This window comes from Macadamia integrifolia, chromosome 10 (assembly GCF_013358625.1).
Source record: "Macadamia integrifolia cultivar HAES 741 chromosome 10, SCU_Mint_v3, whole genome shotgun sequence".
Taxonomy (NCBI): Eukaryota; Viridiplantae; Streptophyta; class Magnoliopsida; order Proteales; family Proteaceae; genus Macadamia; species Macadamia integrifolia.
This window is the reverse complement of record NC_056566.1, coordinates 6021432-6039957: the sequence shown is the minus strand read 5'-3', so window position 1 is coordinate 6039957 and position 18526 is coordinate 6021432. Positions and strand designations below refer to the sequence as shown.

General features: G+C 39.9%; 1 protein-coding gene across 2 annotated transcripts in view; it reads right to left on the bottom strand.

The window, feature by feature from the left end:
- Positions 1 to 3053: 3053 nt before the first annotated feature.
- Positions 3054 to 18526, bottom strand: part of LOC122091612 (cysteine protease ATG4-like) — a 27946-nt gene continuing 12473 nt past the window's right edge. For both annotated transcript variants that reach the window (XM_042661628.1, XM_042661627.1), the window contains exons 6-9: positions 7217 to 7355; positions 3746 to 3801; positions 3589 to 3659; positions 3054 to 3494 (exon numbers count right to left, since the gene is read on the bottom strand). In XM_042661628.1, the coding sequence (XP_042517562.1) occupies positions 3265 to 3494; positions 3589 to 3659; positions 3746 to 3801; positions 7217 to 7355 (496 nt within the window). In that variant the 3' untranslated portion in view covers positions 3054 to 3264. The remainder of the gene's footprint in view (positions 3495 to 3588; positions 3660 to 3745; positions 3802 to 7216; positions 7356 to 18526) is intronic.

Here is an 18526-nt window from a genome sequence, read left to right as displayed (position 1 = left end):
AAAAAGCCTTCTCCCACTTTTGAATTTTCAGAACATGAACTTTATGCAAGAGTGGAAACCCCGAAAGGAGAACTGGGAATTTTTTTGATAAGAGATCAGAATGTTTTTCCTTGGAGATGGAAAATTTGTCCATCGGGTTAAATCGGTCTGATTCTATCTCTGTTCTTTCTCCTTGAATAAAGGAATGATCCAAAAGAATCGATCTTCATTTAGTTGTTGAATCTCTCTTTGATTGACCAATATGTGATATGCGAATCCTCATTATTAATGGAATCGAAACGATCTTTGGATTGATCAGAAGTTTATTATGATCTTTTTGTTCAAATAACAATTAAGGTGAAGCAAGGTCCTGAACAACGAATCTCTTTATGATAAATAGATCCATTTTGCAGGTTTGTTATTACGGGTAGTTCCTACAAAGGATTAGACTAAAGAATAAACAGAGTTTTCTAAAAAAAAAATAATGGTGGAGGAAGACCTCCCAGGGATAAGAGAGGGCTGAAGAGAGCCGAAAAATGCTCTTTTGTGAAAAAAAAAAATGAGTCACTCTAATTTTTTCTTAATTCTATAGGATTGAATAAAAATTCGATTAACCATTTGGTAAAATTGCTATGCTTAGTGTGTCACTTGTTCATTTTTTTTTTTAAGATAGGGCTAGAAACCATGGGCTCATAGTATGAACTAATAACTATAGAACTAAAGAACTATTAACCAACTCATTGCTTTGTCCTGTTAACACATCAAAACCGAAGGATTTCAAGAACCCAAAGAGCAATAGATTGCAGTGGAGAGGGTCAACGATGGAGAGAGATTTGTTAATCCTCTCTCCCAAATGAGTTCCCTCTCGCCTTGAATTTCTGTGATGAAGTGCTCTCTCTCTCTCTTCAATGGTCACATCATCTAGTTCGCCAAGCTTACGAGATTTTTAGTCGGTAGTTCTCTTAAAGTTACCTCTAAATTTTTTGTCGGTCTGACTTTGTTTGTTTACTGGAATGAATTTATGGAATGGATTTGTGTTATTTATTTATTTTGGTTAAAAATGGTATCGAGTTGGTTTTTTGCAACACTGTTCATGGGAATGCTCTTCGCCTAGAATGGAATCGTTTCATTTCATCACCAATCTAAGAGAAGATAATAGAAATTGCTTCAATACAAACCTAGAAGTCCTTATTGAAGCTTCGCCATATGCATAGATAGGAAGGGAAACACAAAATGAAATGGGTCGGAATGGTTTCATTCCATGAGGTAACGAAGGTGTTGGAAAATAATAAATAATAGACTTATATATAATGTAATGAGACTGTAAATGATTAACTGACCTTGAGTTGTAGTTCTTGTATGTTGTAGAGATCGGGTACAATAGTCGAAGTAGAAGATTCCGTATACTAGTACAGTAGGGTGAAGTCATATGAATATAATCTTCTTAAGGAGTTAAAAAGCCCCTAACTTGTGCATACAGAATTGACCCGCTCTTTTACCTCCTAGATAAAATCACCCCCTACTCACAAAGATTGCACTCGTAAGTGTGATTACGAAAGGAAGTCTGTAAGCTATATTAAGAATTCAAAGAAAGTAAAGGGAGAAGAAGAAATGGACTAGAAGACAGTACAAAAACGAATTTGGTATAACAATATATAGATAGACATTGTAACCCATGAAATAACTCTCTGGATTTGTTGTCCTTTTCTTGCTTGTAGGCACTGAGTATTTGTAGGCCTAAATGTACCTATACATCTATAGATGCTTGTATGTACATATATGTGTCCTTTTATACATAGGATGTATCTGTTCTCTGCAGTGTATGAACAAACATATAGGTGTATTCACACGTATAAGTGTGTCCCTTGTATAATACACACGTACTGGTAAGCAAGTACATGTACAGTGTATGCCTCACTTTCATGGAATGTATTTTTGACAAAAAAATAAGGGAAAGGAGAACCTGATCCCAACCTCGGCTCACGTAATTGAAAAAACACCCTGACAACCCCCACACATGAAAGAGTGGAGAGATTTCTCTCTAAAAAACCCTATATTCAAAGAAACTTTTACAAATTTCCAATGTGGGACTACACTTAAGCTCACATACTTCCCTCGTAACAACAAACTTAAATAAAAGAAATAAGTTGTTTTGAAACTTAAAACTCCAACAAAATGTAATTGCCAGAACTTCACTGAGTTGCAGAATTCGAAAGGCAAGAGAAGACAACAAACCCATACATGTCACCCAAGACGAAGAGAAAGGAGACATGGGCTTAATTTCCATTCCACCCTTTAAGCCAATAGGTTTTAGACTCACTTCAATTTATCAAGTGTGAAATTACAACACCATTTGACAATGTTCCTAAAAACACTTTTTTGTGTTTTCCTGTTCCTAGAAACGGAGAAACGGGGTAAAAAGTGTTTGATAATCTTGTTTCATTCTCCTAGTTTTTGGAAACATAAATAGGAATTTATGAAAATTTATGTTACAAGAAATGACTGTGACGAAACAAGTATAACTTATTTCATTTTTTATAAAAACAAGTGATGACAACAAATTATGGATTAGTGCCCGATAAAAAAGCCCAAAAGTGAGAAGCATGACTCTTCCCCAGCTGAAAAGTAATGAAATTTTTGAAGCTCAAAAATGATGAGCATGTTATCAAATGTGTACACAAATCGACCCAAGAAATAGGTTTATCAAACACCCAAAAATCCATTTCTAGAAAAATTCATTTTTGCTGCTTGTGTCTCCAGAAACGTTGTCAAATGATGCCTACGTTACTAACCCATATGTTAAAGCTAAAACCAATTATACTGGGGGGCAAATAATGTCTGGTTACAAACAAATCAGGTTACAGACGCAACCAAAATTATTATTTCCCATTTACATGTACAAAATTTGACAAAAACATGGCCAAGACCAGCCTGGGCTGAACTCTGGGGAGTGGGACCCAAGGCTGGTCCTGTGTTTTCCAAAACCCGGTCCTGACCCGCCCGTCTGCACCCTAGAAATTTTTTTTTTTTTTGGCTAAACCTCTAAACGTTTAAGGTACCAGTGACTAACTACATACCTTAAAAAAATCAATCATTTCAATCAATAAATTATGGAAACAAAATAGTATAGCCCTTCATATGTACAAAGTTACACTTAGCAGAGCCCAACGATAGATTAGAAATACAACTAAGAGGATAATATGGGGTCGAATCGTATCCTGGTAGTATGTAAAAGCAAATATCTTTTTACCCAGCATTTACAGGAAACCAAATATCAAGGTTTCATTAAAGGAGTTGCCAGTCGTCCTCAGGTGGTTGGGCCACTGAATCGCTCATGTTCTCCTGGTCAAAGAAATTATCCCCTCCTGTTCCACCAGTACCACCAAGTGCATTGACCATGTCATCAGGGTTCATTGTCTTTGAAAGGTTTACGGACTGAGCAACAGTAAACAACGGTGCACCATTCGATTCAGCTGCAAGCTTGGTAGCTCGAACACAAAAATCATCAAAATCATCTGCACACCAGTATTAAATAAAATGTAAAGAAAATATTTCCTCATACTACCAGCAAAACGATCCTGGTAATACAATCAACCGAAGCTAGCAAACCTTTGTCTCGGCAATAGAAACCAATAGCCAAGGAGGGATCAATCATGTCTAGGGGAAATTGTCGTATGACACTGTAATTATGGAAAAAGTACAATGAGTACAGAAACAAATGGATTAAAGGTTCTTTCATTTCTGCATCTGTGTGCAGCAAAACTACCTGCAGTGGTAAGATGAAGTATCAGCCTCAAGGTTCTCCTTCCTAATATCAACCACCTGATATAAGCAAACAAGTTGAAATATCAGTCAAAATATACAGTTTAGCCTACAACCAAACATTACTACTACACAATCGTGATAAAGTAGTAGAAAGAAGGTGGGGGGGGGGGGGAACTGATGAGCAAGCAAACAAAAATCCAAAGACAACTACATTCATCACATAGCAAGAGTGGTTCTTTTCAATTTGATTGGTCCACCACCCCCACCTGGCCATTTCCCAGTAGAAATGAACTGCGATCAAAGTCTTAATTATGCTATATTAGTGGCTGAGAATTTATAAATCCAAAAGTAGAATGAATTAGGCCAAAGCAAATAACCCATGCTGTCAACAGAAACATGTATGACGAATAGGCGAATAGCAAGCATAAGAAAAAGGTAAAACTCGGCTTTAGGGCTTCATGTTTGCCTGTTCACCTGCTTAAGAATTGGCAGATCTCACCATTCTCATTGGAAGAAAATGTTCAATCTACGACATGTAATAAATGAGCATCCTACGATCCTGAATAATGGCTGGGATTTTTGCTCCACAGTTATAGAGGTGAATTATGTAAAAATAGGGTTTAATTGTATTTTCCTTTATTTTAAAGTTGGAGAATAGGGAATATAAATTTTTATATTTTAAATTAGAAAGTCAATATCTATTTGTGGGGTCATATTGTTGGCCACATGGGTAATTATAATTGTCTTTAATTTTATAATTTTATTCAGAAGAAGACCAAAGCATAGAATTGTTTAATAGTCTGTTCAGTTAATTTTATATTAGTCAAGGAGTCTAATTCAGTTATTATTGTTGGAGCCTTACAAGTCGTAGCTCCAAAATTAATTTTTTCCCTTGCTTTTGAGTCTATAGATACTGATGACATCCCCCCACCCCAACCAAAAAAGAAAAAAAAAAGTCTGTTGGTTGTTTAATGGATAAGGTTCGAAGCTGCTTCTTTATGGTTAACTGTAACCTTGTGTAGCTGAGCTATCTTCTCTCTCTAGGATTTTGCCCCCATTTCACCTTGCCAAAAATTTTTTTTTTTTAAATTTCGGTAAATTTTACATGCTGATTTGATATTTATTTGATTTAGGTTTCGTGCAAAACTGAAATATTTCGATAATCTCAGCTTTGGATCAGACCAGATGAGGAAGATAGAATGGATGTAGCAATACGAACTTGTCCGGCACTCTTGGAGGCCCAAGTCTTGAGGGCCGTGGATATGGTGGGTATGTAGTATGTACAATGATGTGCACCCTCCTTTACCCAAGATAGATCTAGTTCTAACTATAATGTGGTGGCTCTCCACTCCCCACTGTAGCAGCAGAGAATTGGATAACTACTCCACAAGAGAGAGGAAGAAGAGAGAAGAACCAAGAGAGAATGAGGGGAAAACTAGAACAAGACAGGATTGATAGAGCTCCCTATCGTGGTCATGCAGTACTTACATAATATACTCTAGCATTAGACTCTTAGTAGGAAACCACTAAAAGCCCAAGTCTACATACATCTTACAATGTAAAGTAAATAACAAAAAACATAAGCACACAAAAACTTAAAATCTACCACCTAGAACACACACACCATGATTTTTTTTTTTGGTTTTTTTTTTTTTTTTTTTTTTTTTTTTTTGGGGGGTGGGGGTGTGTTGTGGGGGGTGGTTTACACTTTTAACAGCCACCAAGCCTGAGCATGGCTTCAAGCATCGGTATCATATCGACCGAATTGGCCGTATTGTATCGGTATCAGCTGAGACTACTACCCAATACTTGACCGATCTGGGTCAGTTACCCATATCGTTTCAGGGGTCAAACAGTAAAAAAAAATGTATTTTTTTTAAAAGCAAGGGGCAAAAGTGACAGATACGCACCAACCTGATCCGATCCGGACCGGTATTGGCCGATACCGATACCTAAATCTATGAGTCTGAGGGTCAGTCAGGAAGTGGTCAAGAGGACAGCAACTTCTTATAGCCAGCCCCCAACGATACATGCCCTGTACACCAAGCAGTTATGGTGGGTTAACATATGCACCTTCAATCCTTCATAGCCCAGTGAATTGTTCCTTGGGTTCGGTTTTCTTGCATATGTAGATGATTCCACCTACAGGACTGCTATGATGGACTTCAAGAGATTCTTCAAGCAAAGGATGACATAGCCCTCAGAGTTTGGGCATTGGTTCCGTTGATCACTTGGTCCCATGGGCAGCTTAGTGATTTCACCCTCCCCATAACAGTATGCGGTATTGACATAGGCCTAGGTTATAAACTTTTAATCAAATAGTAGACAATTTGTACTAATTGTCTATTAGAATGATTTCACACTGAGATTGTGGAATGCTCCCTAATTTTATGGTTTCTTCTTTCCTACTACATATTTCAATTGTCTTTGAATGTTGTGTTCTATGCTTAAATTATGTGTAAAATAGGTTATAAAAGGGAAATGAAATGGTAGGCTATGCTATACACTAGAAAGTTTGAAGCCAAACTACTACTTTGGGTGTTATTTTTTTCAATTAAGGATTCAAACGTGTAACATGGGCTTGAAGTTTCAACAAAATGGATCAATTTCACCACCATTTTACAAAAACATTTCAGTTTGCAAAAACACCCAAAGTGGTAGTTTGGCTGGGGTGACATGGAAGCGAAATCCAAAATTTTGAACCTTGCCTTTGTTTTAATTCTAAATTACAAAAAGTACCCCTGAGAGTATACTAAAGACTAGACTACCCACTAACCTATCTGTGGGCCTCTTTTTAAGTCTAAACCATGGATCAGTGACCTTATATTTTGGGTTAGAAGGCTTGGGCTTAGGTTGCCATTGCCTGTCCACTTGTCAAGGCAAACTGTAGCCCATTTGTCTGCTGCATAACTTTCACTACCTTCTTTGAAGGAAGAAAATCTAAGTCATATCCTAAGGCTCTGGGGCATCATTTGATTTGAAACAAGGCAACGATGTAAGTATATGAATCAGATAATTAGAATTTGGGAGGCTGGTATCAAATGCAAGACAATTTAAAGAAATAATGTGGGATCGCCAGTGCAGGATGAAGTTCAAAGGGTGAAGGGATTTGAGCTTTGGGGGAAGCGGATTTCAGCTTATGTTGGATATACTTTTTTCTGTCATGGTGAATGATCGTGGAATGGTCTGTGCAGGATGAAGTTCAATGGTAACTGAATTAATGGGTTCTAGGGGAAGTCAATGATGCGGGAACATCCCAATGGGCAATGGCCCAGTTGACTAGTCGACATGTTTGGATATGCTCCAGTGGGACATCAGGTCAATTTTTGTGTTTGGAATATCACATCCCAGAAAATTGGATGATTGTTATCTAAATAAAATTCTTTCTGAAAGGACTGATGATAGGACGAACTACATTAAAAAAAATAGAATATAGCTTAATGGAGAGAAATTGAGTAGGATTACACTGTACCAGTTGAACTTCGTGAGGATCAAGATAGAATGCTTTGTCATCTTGCATACCGACAATATATGTTGAAGCCCCCGGTTTCCCACCTATGATGCCAAGGCTTTGAGGAAAGGTGAATGTCGCCCACAACAGTGGAATATACCTGATAAAAAGTCCAAAACATAAGACATTTTACGAATTTTTAATAAAAGAAAGTTCAAATATAACCTTATATTAAAATTTCACTAAAGGGACCATTTAAACTACAGAAAATGGGAACATCTCAGATATTTTGACTTTGGAGAAAACATATTTGACAATACTAATTCTTGATTAAACAATAATGTTTTCCAAATACTTTTTGATCAATGCCATAACAGAATTTTAAGTTTTGGCGTGCTAGAGCAGAGGTATGTATCATAGATATGGGCTCCAACAAGTAATGGAGCACTTCCAGCTTTTCCTGTCACAATTAATTTTTGCTCTTCTGCATTACCACATAGTGTTATTAAATCAGAATGAAAGAGGAATTGTCACCCAAACGATGAAAAGGCACAGAACCTTTACATCAAATCCTAAACCCAAAAGTGGTTGTTTCCAGGATTACCCACCACAATATCAACAGTGAGAACTTGGGCTAAAATTTAATACGACTTCAGACCACTCCTAACAGGTCAAAAGGAAGCAAACGAGAACTGTCAGAGATTTTTTTTTTGGGGGGGGGGGGGACAAGAAATGAATTTCCAAATGGAAAAGTTATTTGAAAAAAAACACTAGCTTTCCTCATCAGATGTATCTTAAGGCATTTGATCATCAACATAGAGACCCTTCCAATGACCGTGAAACCAACCATTAGCTATCACATTTCAGACTTTTGATAGCTGCTTTGAGTTCAGTGGTGATAGAATCACCAATGAGGCAATGACCAATGGGGCCAGTGAACATAAATACCAACCGATGTGGCCAAAAATGTGTTCAGATGTCTCTATATCTTACTGTTGTAGAAACTGCAAAGAAAGCTGGCATTGTAGAGTACTGAGTACCCTATACAAATGAGACCTGATGCAACTAGTCCCAGTTGATTATGACACCATGTGAATCTAGAGCCAAGACAAGCAGTTTCAAATGCCTACATTGGTAAATCACGGCCAGAATTCCACCATACTTCTATTATCAGTAACTCACTCTCTAGGTTTCAATTGGCACAACAATCAATTCAGGCAATCCCCAACTAATCAAAGCAACTGAAACTTGTAGAGATGCCGAACAGCCCCCGACCCAAACCCCCCCAAAAAAAGCCATCTTCCCTCCCCAGTACAGAAGCTTCCACTACCTTAAACCTAAAGTTCCTTGTTAGAAAGACCTACCTGAACAGTAACGGATTGGTCAGATGAGAAAATTTTTAAACATGAAAACCATGGTCCCTAACGGTCCAAATCCTCCTTATCTTCAATTTTTCTATGAAGTAACAACACTTTATTAGGCTAGTAGCCAGGAGAATATGGATGGATATACAAACATCTACGTCATGCTCAAAATAGCTCCCCCACCTCCCAAGGGGCTTTAAATGAACAAATTCTAACTGCACAATTGGTTGAGGAACTATATATGTAAACTCTCCAAACCCCTAAACGAGCTAGATCATTTGCTGGGGATGATGATGCACTGATTTAAACAAATATAACAGTACCAAACAGGATCAAAAACAGAGAAGAAAATTCCAGATTGTGGAGGAATTCTGACAACTCTAGGGAAGGGGTAAAACAGCAATTTAATCACAGAAATTAGGGTTCAGAAAGGGAAGCGAGATCACTGATTTCAAATGCAAATTAATTCAATATCAGTAGCCTAAATAGGTAATGAAAACAGATTCGATTTCAGATGTGGAATGACCTAAACAGCAGCTGTAATGGAGGTAGGGCAGAAATGGAAAAGCAGAATTATCTTCAGACCTGACCATCAGAATTGTCTCAGATTTGAATCAGATCATATTTTGATGAAATAGGTCTGGTCAAAAGTTGGACTCGATCATATGGCTGAATTGCTTAATCCGTAAAAAACACCTTGTATCCGGTTCTAGTTGGATAAATTAAGAACAATACTTAAATTGGTAATAGACGAAGAATGATGATAAAAGAGGAAGAAAGAAAGAGGGGAAGAATGAGGGAAGGGGAATGGCTATCTTAACTTGGGTCTCTCACCCTCAGCTCTCACAACTGATGAACACAACCTATCTCAGGCAAATCTTTGCAAACAGTGAAGAGAAAATTTCATTCAATAATAATTGTCTTAAGTTACAACTTACAACAATGCCTCTTTATAGAGAGGTTAAGGACTCCAACATGGAGTCGGACTCAAAAAAAACGACGACGACTAACAAAACTAATGAAGTAAATCTCATTTTTCCTACTTTCTACCCAGATTTTAGGCCCATTAAAGTGGCTTATTACAAAGAATACTCATAGTTTAGGCCCATAAAGTAGCCTATTACATAGAAAACCCACGGGATCAAAGGCCCAACACCTACATAACCCAACCAAGGCTTATTTCCGATAAAATAAACCTTATCTGCATCAGATTATTGTTGGAGTTTACGTAATACGGGTAATTTAAGAACTGTTCTTATATTATGTCGTCCTAATCTGTTTTTTTTTTTCTTTTTTCCATACACCTCCCTAGGGAGGTCTAATGTAATTTCCCTAAAGTTCTAGTTGAACATAATATATGAGTTTGTTTCCCACATTTTTGCTCTCGTTCCACTTCTTCTTCTCTCATCTTCTCTCCCTCTTCTTCCTTCCTCTCTTCTTCCCTCATTTCTAATCCTAGTCCTTATTTCTCACTTGGTATCAGAGTTGTACAAGGGTTTGAGAATCGATCAAGCATCCTTGTTTCATTTTTTTTAAGTCTCTCTTGGAACCCTAGAAGCAAAGGGGTCCATTAGAGGCTTTACTATGTAAGAAGAGTATACAAGAAGACCTAATGGAGTTGTAGTAACAAGTGGAAGGCACTTGGAGGGAGATTTGACGGCTACAAACACTGATTGGAGCTCACACAGAGAAGAGGAGCTCACCACAGCATTACCGCCAGCCAGAAGTTTGACCTCTCCTTTCTCTCTCCTTCATGGTCGGTTGGGGGGTGTGGCTTGGGCGCTTAAAAGAATCACCCAAGGCTTGCTGATTGGTTGTGTTGTTGGAGCACAACCTCATTCCCTATTTTCTGCCAGGTACCGCAAGTTCTCTTTTCTAGGTTATTTGGTCTAGAATAGCTGGTAGCGCATTTGTTGGTTATGTTTGTTGGATATGCTCTCTGCTATGATGCTTGTATGTGAGTTTTGGATGAAGCTTTATAGTTAGAAGTGTGTTCTATTGGTTTTCCATCAAGTTTCCATGGTTTACTAGCTTTTTAGATTTTTTTTTTTCCGGATTCTGTGAAGGAGATTTTTGGGGCCTGTGTCTCCTCCTTGGTTTGGATCTCCATTTGTGTTGTTTTTAGGGGTATCATGTATCCTTATATGATGTCTGATCTCACGGAACCTAAGGAAGCTACATCGGGTGAGTTAAATAGTACCAACCGCAGTTCGATTGTCTTTGATAATCCTAATACTCAGATTTCTCTTGTGTAGTTGGATAGTACCAACTAAATGGATTGGTCAAATTCTGTGAAGCTATCCCAACGATGTACAGGAAGCTAGGGTATATTACTGGGGCTATCAAGGCTCCCGTTGTCACAGACTCAGGGTACTAGACTTGGGAAACTGCGAACTCGATTGTTATGACTTGGCTACTTTTCTCCATGGAACCTGAGATAGGCAAGAGATATCAGGAAGGAAACTGCTAAGAATATTTGGGATAGTGTCTCTAAGACCTATGACAGGGTAGGCAACTCTATGAAGGTCTAACAACTCCTTCAACAGGTCCTCTCCATGAAGCAAGGGAACAAATCCATTTTTTACTACTATAATACTGTTATAGGACTCTGGGAGGAGTATGATCAATACCGAGATCTTCAGTTGTCCAATCTTGATGATGAAGCCAAGGTCTATAGATCTCTTGAAAAAGAGCGTGTTCTGATTCTTCCAGGTGGGCTGAATTCAGACTATGAGCAAATTAGGACAAAGATTTTGGGCCGGTCACTTCTTCCATCCCTTGATGAGGTGTGTAGTTATCTCCTGAGGAAGGAGACCAGGAGAGGTGCTATGGATTCTGCATCTTCACTTCAGCGCTCTACTCTTTCTTACACTACCCACAAAGAATGACGTGGAGGCAGTCAAGGCCAAGGGCCATCCCGTGGAAATGACAGAGATAGACGGCAGTGTGAACATTGTGGGAAACTTGGGCACATTCAAGAGAGGTGTTGCGTTCTTCATGGCCATCCTTCTAGTACACGTGGTGGATCTATTGGCACACATGGTGGCCACAGAGGAGGTGCTACAGCGCATGCTACTATCACAGAGACTGATACTAGAGGACACTCACAGGCATATACCAGCTCCTTCTCTAGGGATGATATTGCAGTGCTTCCCCGATTCATGTCTCAGCTTGATAGTCCATCTACCATACAGTATGTCTCAGCTTCCGCTATGCATGTGGTACCTCTGCAACTTCCAAAAATCCGTGGGGGTCATTGACTCTAGTGCCACTGACCATATGAATGGTACGTCCCATTATTACGACTCTTACTCCATTTGTGCTAGTAAGAATAAGGTTTGGGTGGCTGATAGTACCCTCTCTATTTTTGGTAAAGGCAGTATTCCCATTCCCCCTTCTATTTCACTTAATTCCGTTCTTCATGTTCTTAACTTTACCTTGAACCTTTTATCGGTGAGCACTTTGACTAAATCCTTGAATTGTTGTATCACTTTTTTCCCTTCTCACTGTCTTTTTCAGGATTTGGTGACGAAGAGGATTATTGGCAGTGGACGTGAGGTGAGCGGACTCTACCGAGTTGAGCCGCAATTATCCTTTTTTATTACATCACAGTCCTATGCATGTACCCATAGTGATAGTAGTTCTATAAACTCTGCGATGCTTTGGCATCAACATTTAGGACATCCCTCTTTTGTTGTTATGAGGAAACTGTTACCTCATTTATCTACGTCTTTTCCTTCTTCTCATGTATTTCATTGTGAACCATGTACTTTTGCAAAACATTGTTGTTCATCGTATCCCTACATAATAATAGATCTCATGTTCCCTTTCACATTGTGCATACTGAGGTTTGGGGACCTTGTCCTACTACCTCCTTATTTATCCATCGTTACTTTGTTTCACTTGTTGATGATTTCTCTCGTTGTACTTGGATCATTCTTATGAAACATAAGAGATGATGCATTCAAATTTTTTTTTATAAAATGCTCTGCACCCAGTTTGAAACCAGGATTAAAATTGTCCAGTCTGATAAAGGGAGGAGTACATATATGGTGGTCTACATGACTTTTTTACTGACAATAGTATTATCCATCAACTTGCTTGTGTTGATACACCCCAACAGAATGGGGTAGCTAAGAGGAAAATCGTCATTTGTTAGAAGTCATCGAAGCCTTTTATTTGGTATTCATGTCCCTAAAAAATTTTGGTCTGAAGCTGTTCTACTGCAGCTTTCTCATCAATCGCATGACTACCAAAATCCTTAGGTCTCAAAACCTCGTAGAACTCGTCTCCTCAATCTTCTACTTTTTTTCTTCCTCCCATGGTGTTTGGTTGTGTTTGTTATGTGCATAATAACAAATCGTCCCGCACCAAACTCGCTCCCAAGGCTCTCAATGTCTCTTCCAAAGGTATTCTTCCACTACCAAGGTTACAGGTGTTACCACCCTTCATCTTACATGCAATTTCTTTCCAAAGATGCCACCTTCCTCGAGTCTAAACATTTATTTGCCTCTCATCAGCATCCTCTTCAGGGGGAGAATGGAAATGAAAGTGAAAAGGCTACTAATGCCATTTCGTTTCTTACCCCTTTGCCTCTTACTCCTTTTTTTTTTTATATTGGGAAACATAAAGAGGTGGATGATGTTGGTACTGTGGATGAACCTTGTACAAAAAAGGCACCTGATATTGTATACAAAAGAAGGACAAAGAAGTCCTGCCAAGAGTCTTCTTTGGATCCACATCTTGAGGTTCCCCTTCCTCAGTCAAGTAACATCCCCTCTCCTCATTCGAAGTTGGATCTCTCTATCACTGTTCCTAAGGGTAAGAGAGCTTGTGCTAATCCTATAACCCAGTTTGTTTTCTATGATACTCTCTCTCTCCTACAGGTGTTGCTTTTACAACAACTCTTTCTTCTGCTTCCATCCCCAAAACTGTTACTAAGGTTATATCAGACCCTCAGTGGAAACAAGCCTTGTCTGAGGAAATGATGGCACTTGAGAAGAACTATACCTAGAAACTGGTTGGCCTTCCCAAGAAAGAATTCTAGTTGGATGCAGGTGGGTCTATACAATCAAGTACCGATCAGATGCTGCTACTGTGGGGTACAAGGCAAGATTGGCAAATGGTACAATCAGGTGTATGGAATTGATTATCAGGAGATCTTTGCTCCTGTTGCCAAACATAACTCAATAAAGAGTCCTTTTATCTAATGACAACAAACAGCTATTGGCCCTTATATCAGTAGGATGTGAAGAATGCCTTCCTCCATGGAGATTTTAGAGTAAGTGTCTATACAACCCCCTCCTGGCTTCAAGTTTCCGACAACCGATAGTAAGGTGTCTCCTAAATAAGGCACTTTAGGGTCTGAAGTAATCATTAAAGGCTTGGTTTGAGAGGTTTAGACAGGCCATTCTGAAGAATGGATATTCCCAAAGTCAAGCGAACCACACATTATTACCCGGCGAGGTAATGGTACCATCACAACATAGATTGTGTATATTGATGATATCATGGTGACTGGAGATGACAATGATGAAATAGCTAGGCTGGAAGCCTATTCGGCAAAACAGCTTGAGTTCAAGGATCTAAGACACTTGAAATATTTTTTGGGCATTGAAGTGTCAAGATCTAAGAAGGGAATCAACATATGCTAAAGAAAATTTGAGTTAATCTATTGAAAGAAACAGGAATGTTGGGTTGTAAACTTGCAAGTTCTCCTATTGAGTAGAATCATAAGCTAGGAGAAGACAGTGGCCCTTCCCTTGTTGATGCATGGAAATACCATAGCCTAGTGGGGAAACTTATCTATCTGTCTCTGACTCGCCCAGACATTTCTTACGCAGTGGGAGTAAAGCCAATTTATGTATGCGCCCAAGAGTGGGCACTTGGATGCGGTAAAACAGATCCTCAGATACTTGAAGTCCTCTCCAAGAAAAGGACTTTGGTATGCAACAAACAATCACTTAAGGAAAGAAGGTTATTCCGATGCTGATTGGGCTAGATCCCTTTCTGATAGGAGATCTACATCTTGTTATTGCACATTCGTGGGTAGTAACTTGGTTACATGGAGGAGCAAGAAACAGCCAGTTGTAGCCAGATCTAGTGCAGAGGCTGAATACAGTGCAATGGCTCATGGAGTTTGTGAACTCATTGGGCTACATCGATTGGCTCTCGAGTTGGGGTATGACATTGAAGGACCTAGGCGACTCTACTATGACAACAAAGCAGCAATAAGCATTGCCCCATAACCCAATGCAACATGATAGGACAAAGCATATTGAAGTAGAGCGACATTTCATCAAAGAGAAGATTGATCTGTTAACATCTTTTTTGGAGACAATTGATCAATTGGCAAACATCTTCACTAAAGGACTCATCCCTCACCAATTTAGTACCCTCTTATACAAGTTGGGAATGAGGGGGTGTTGGAGTTTATGTAATAGGGGTAGTTTATGAACTATTCTTATACTATATTGTCCTAACCTGTTTTTTCCTTTTTACTTTCACCTCGCTAAAGTTCTAGTTGAACATAATATGTGGGAAAGAGCAAGTCTACTTCCCACGTTTTTGCTCTCATTCCACTTCTTCTCTCATCTTCTCTCCCTCTTCTTCCTTCCTCTCTTCTCTTTTCTTCCCTCATCTCTAACCCTAGTCCTTCTTATTTCTGACTAGTATAAACTTTTAAGTTTTAAAATTCCATTACACTATGTAACACGAGTATGTATGTTTGTCATTCCAAGGCCATATCACACATGTCAGCACCAACATGTGCGCCCACAATGCTAGAATTTTATTTTATTTTTTAATAAAAGGATAATGAGAAAGAGAAAGGAGAAAGCTTGCCTATAGGGGAAAAAAAACACATTATATAGTGTCATGAAGAAGAAACATTATAGTACCCGGCATTCTTAAATTTTCTTTTGGGTAAATAACAAAGAAACAGAGTTGAGTATCAAGGGAAGACGGAAACAACACCACCGATGGCCGGCCTTGCCTGATCCGATGGCCGAACTCTCAACTGGGGCTCCACCCTTTGATGCAGTTCCAACAAGGGTTTACACAAAGAGAACCAAGACCAAGGTCGACCCAAGTGGCTGACTGGGTCGACCCAGATCTGGTCCAAGTCAGTCCACGGTTTAGGCTGCTGATGGGGTTACTAATTAGTTATTTAGTTTATATTTTGAAATCCTAAATTAGTTTCTAATTTCAAGTCATTAGTTTCTAATTTCTGTTTAGACTAGTTTCTATTTTCATTAGATTCTAATTTCCAGTTTTTAATAACTGCTTGTAATCAATTTTTAGTAACTCTGAGTTACTATTACTTGTAAACCCTCCCCATCATTATAAATAAAGGATATGGCTCTTTTATGAGCCACGATTTTGACAATTGAAAAAAGAAAAGCTTCATGCTACTGCCGCTGGGTTTTCTCCATGGCTATACCTTTGTGTTTGATCAAGGGTTAGGGATTGGTGTGTGATCCGATTGACAATCTGCGGCGAGAAGTCCGGGTGGGTATTTTCTTATCTGGTTTTCCTATTGGATTCTCTTCTCCAGCAGTTAAAGTAAGTGATCAAACTTCTCTGCAGATTTCTCAGTTGGTCTTCTCTGTTTTCTCCCTGTCGGCCTAGCTGTTCTTGAAGTTCTGACCATCCGATGGCCACCAAACTTTGATCGAAGGCTAGTTCCTTCCTGAAGGTGGTTCGATCCAAATTTCATGCCCATCAGACCAGGGGTTTGTCTGGTATGGTGATGTTTCTGATCCTGGCCGATTGTATTTCTGCCCAGAATTGAGTTCTGGTTTGATGGTTTTGTTGCTGTGGTATTGCTGCTACGTATGGCCTATTTAATACCCTAGTTTCTGCTACTGTTTAGTCTTACAACTGGTGATAACTGATTTCTGCAATTCTGAGTTCTGAGTTCCCTGCGTTGCTGTTTTGTGGAATCGATTCTGGTTTTACCTAATCTGTGATGAAGTTGGTTGCTGCCCTTGTTCCTAAATGGACTGAATCTTCTAATAGTAATTTGAGATTATCATATGCTATTTAATATTCTACTGTTGAAGTTTCCTGAAGCTGTTGGGATCGACTGCAAGGTTCTAGAACCTGCTGTCCAGATTTGTTAGTATACTGCTGTTGGTTTACTTGGTGGATTTTTGTTTTTCTTTGGTTTAAAAGTTCCTACAGTTTTGGGTCTGGTTTGGTTGTCCAAATCTATCCCTACATCACCCTTGCCAGAGACTACTAAACTTCCATCGCCCCCTCTCCTACACCACCTCCATCGCCGTTAGCTTCCCCCCTTGCTGTCCCTTGGAACTCCCATTTCAAACACTCTCCCCCTGCTGATAGCCTTTCCCTGCACTTCGTCCCCCAACCATACTTGGGGAATCCATTGTTGCTGTCTGCCCCAAGTGTCTTTTAGACTTTGAAGCATCCCAATGGAACAATGCCCTCGTTGGACATTTCTTAGGCAAACGTCCCCCCTTTCACATTGTCAAGATGTCCCTTCTGAAGCAATGGCTGCCTGTGGGAATGGTGCACACATTCCTCCTTGACCATGGCTTCTTTATGTTCCGGTTCTCTAAGGAGCAAGATAAGGCGAGAATTCTGGAAAGAGGTACATGGTTCGTTGGGAGATCACCATTATTTCTCAGACCTTGGCACCAACATATGCTCCTTAATAGGGTTGATTATTCCACCATCCCCATCTGGAACTCCCTCCCTGCACTACCCCTTCATTTCTGGTGTTTGCATGGATTAAGTGTCGTCGGTTTAGTTCTGGGCACCACTGTGTGTTCCGATGCAAGAACTAATAGAAAAGATCGCCTTGCTTTTGCTCGAATTTGTGTCGTGGTCACCGTTGCAGACGCTCTTCCTTCCTCCATCTCTGTCCAGGACGGTGATGACTTCACCTTTTAGCAACCAATGCATTATGACTGGAAACCCCCACAATGCATGGTTTGCAAAGTTTTTGGACATGATACCAAAGCATGCTCAAAGATAACCCCCTCTGAGGTCCGGATCACCGACAGCATCTTTGAACCGACACAATCAATCCCTAATGTCTAAGACTAGTCGCGGAACTCCCTTCCTGCCACCAACAAGAGGAAGAGGGAGAAATAGAAGAAGAAAGCCCGCTTCACTGGCCGTCGATGATCAGCCACAGGCCATCGATGGAAACCCTCCGAATATAGCTCGATCTTTGCATGTTGGTCCCAACAAATTCTCTGTCTTGGAAGATGCGACCGACAACTTTGGGAATCCTCGATCGCCTAAAGGATCGACTGATGGTGACGTGTGATCTCCCTCAACTAAGGCTGCATCCAGTGCTTCAGACGATTCCTCAGAAAGTTCCGACAATAGCTCCCCTTTTGATGTATCTTCTTCTGCTTCGGACTCTTCTACCAAGGCTAGCCCCTCCGACTTTGACGAGTCTTGCTCAAAGACCACTCCTTCATAGATGAAGAAGGCTTTGCATATGACGTCCTCTAAAAGGTCTCCTCCCCTTTTATCGAAAGCTCCCGACAACATCCCCCTTGCTTTTTCTAATCCTTTATCCCATTCTGCCCCTGCTGTTGAGGTGTCTCACGACCCTGGACCATTTAGCGTGAGGGAGACCAGGCCGACTGGGCCCATTCTAGAGCCCACTCACTTGAACTATCCTTCTTAACCCGAGCCCCCATTACTCAAAACCTTATCCCTCTTAGTCAGCCCTCGTCCCAGGCCCTCTCTCTGACGGACCTGGGTTCGGGTAACATTTTAACCCACAACACCAATGTCCCTTCTTTACCCGACAGCTCCTCCCTCACTTCCAAGGCTAAGCATAACATGAAAAATAGCAGACAGAAGACTGCTACTCCTCTGATCCAGACACACCCTGATGGAAGGCCGGTAGGGGTAGGGAAGAATTCCCTAAGATAGAGTCTCAGAGTTGCAGGGAAAAAATCGCACTAAGAAGGGGGGGGGGGGG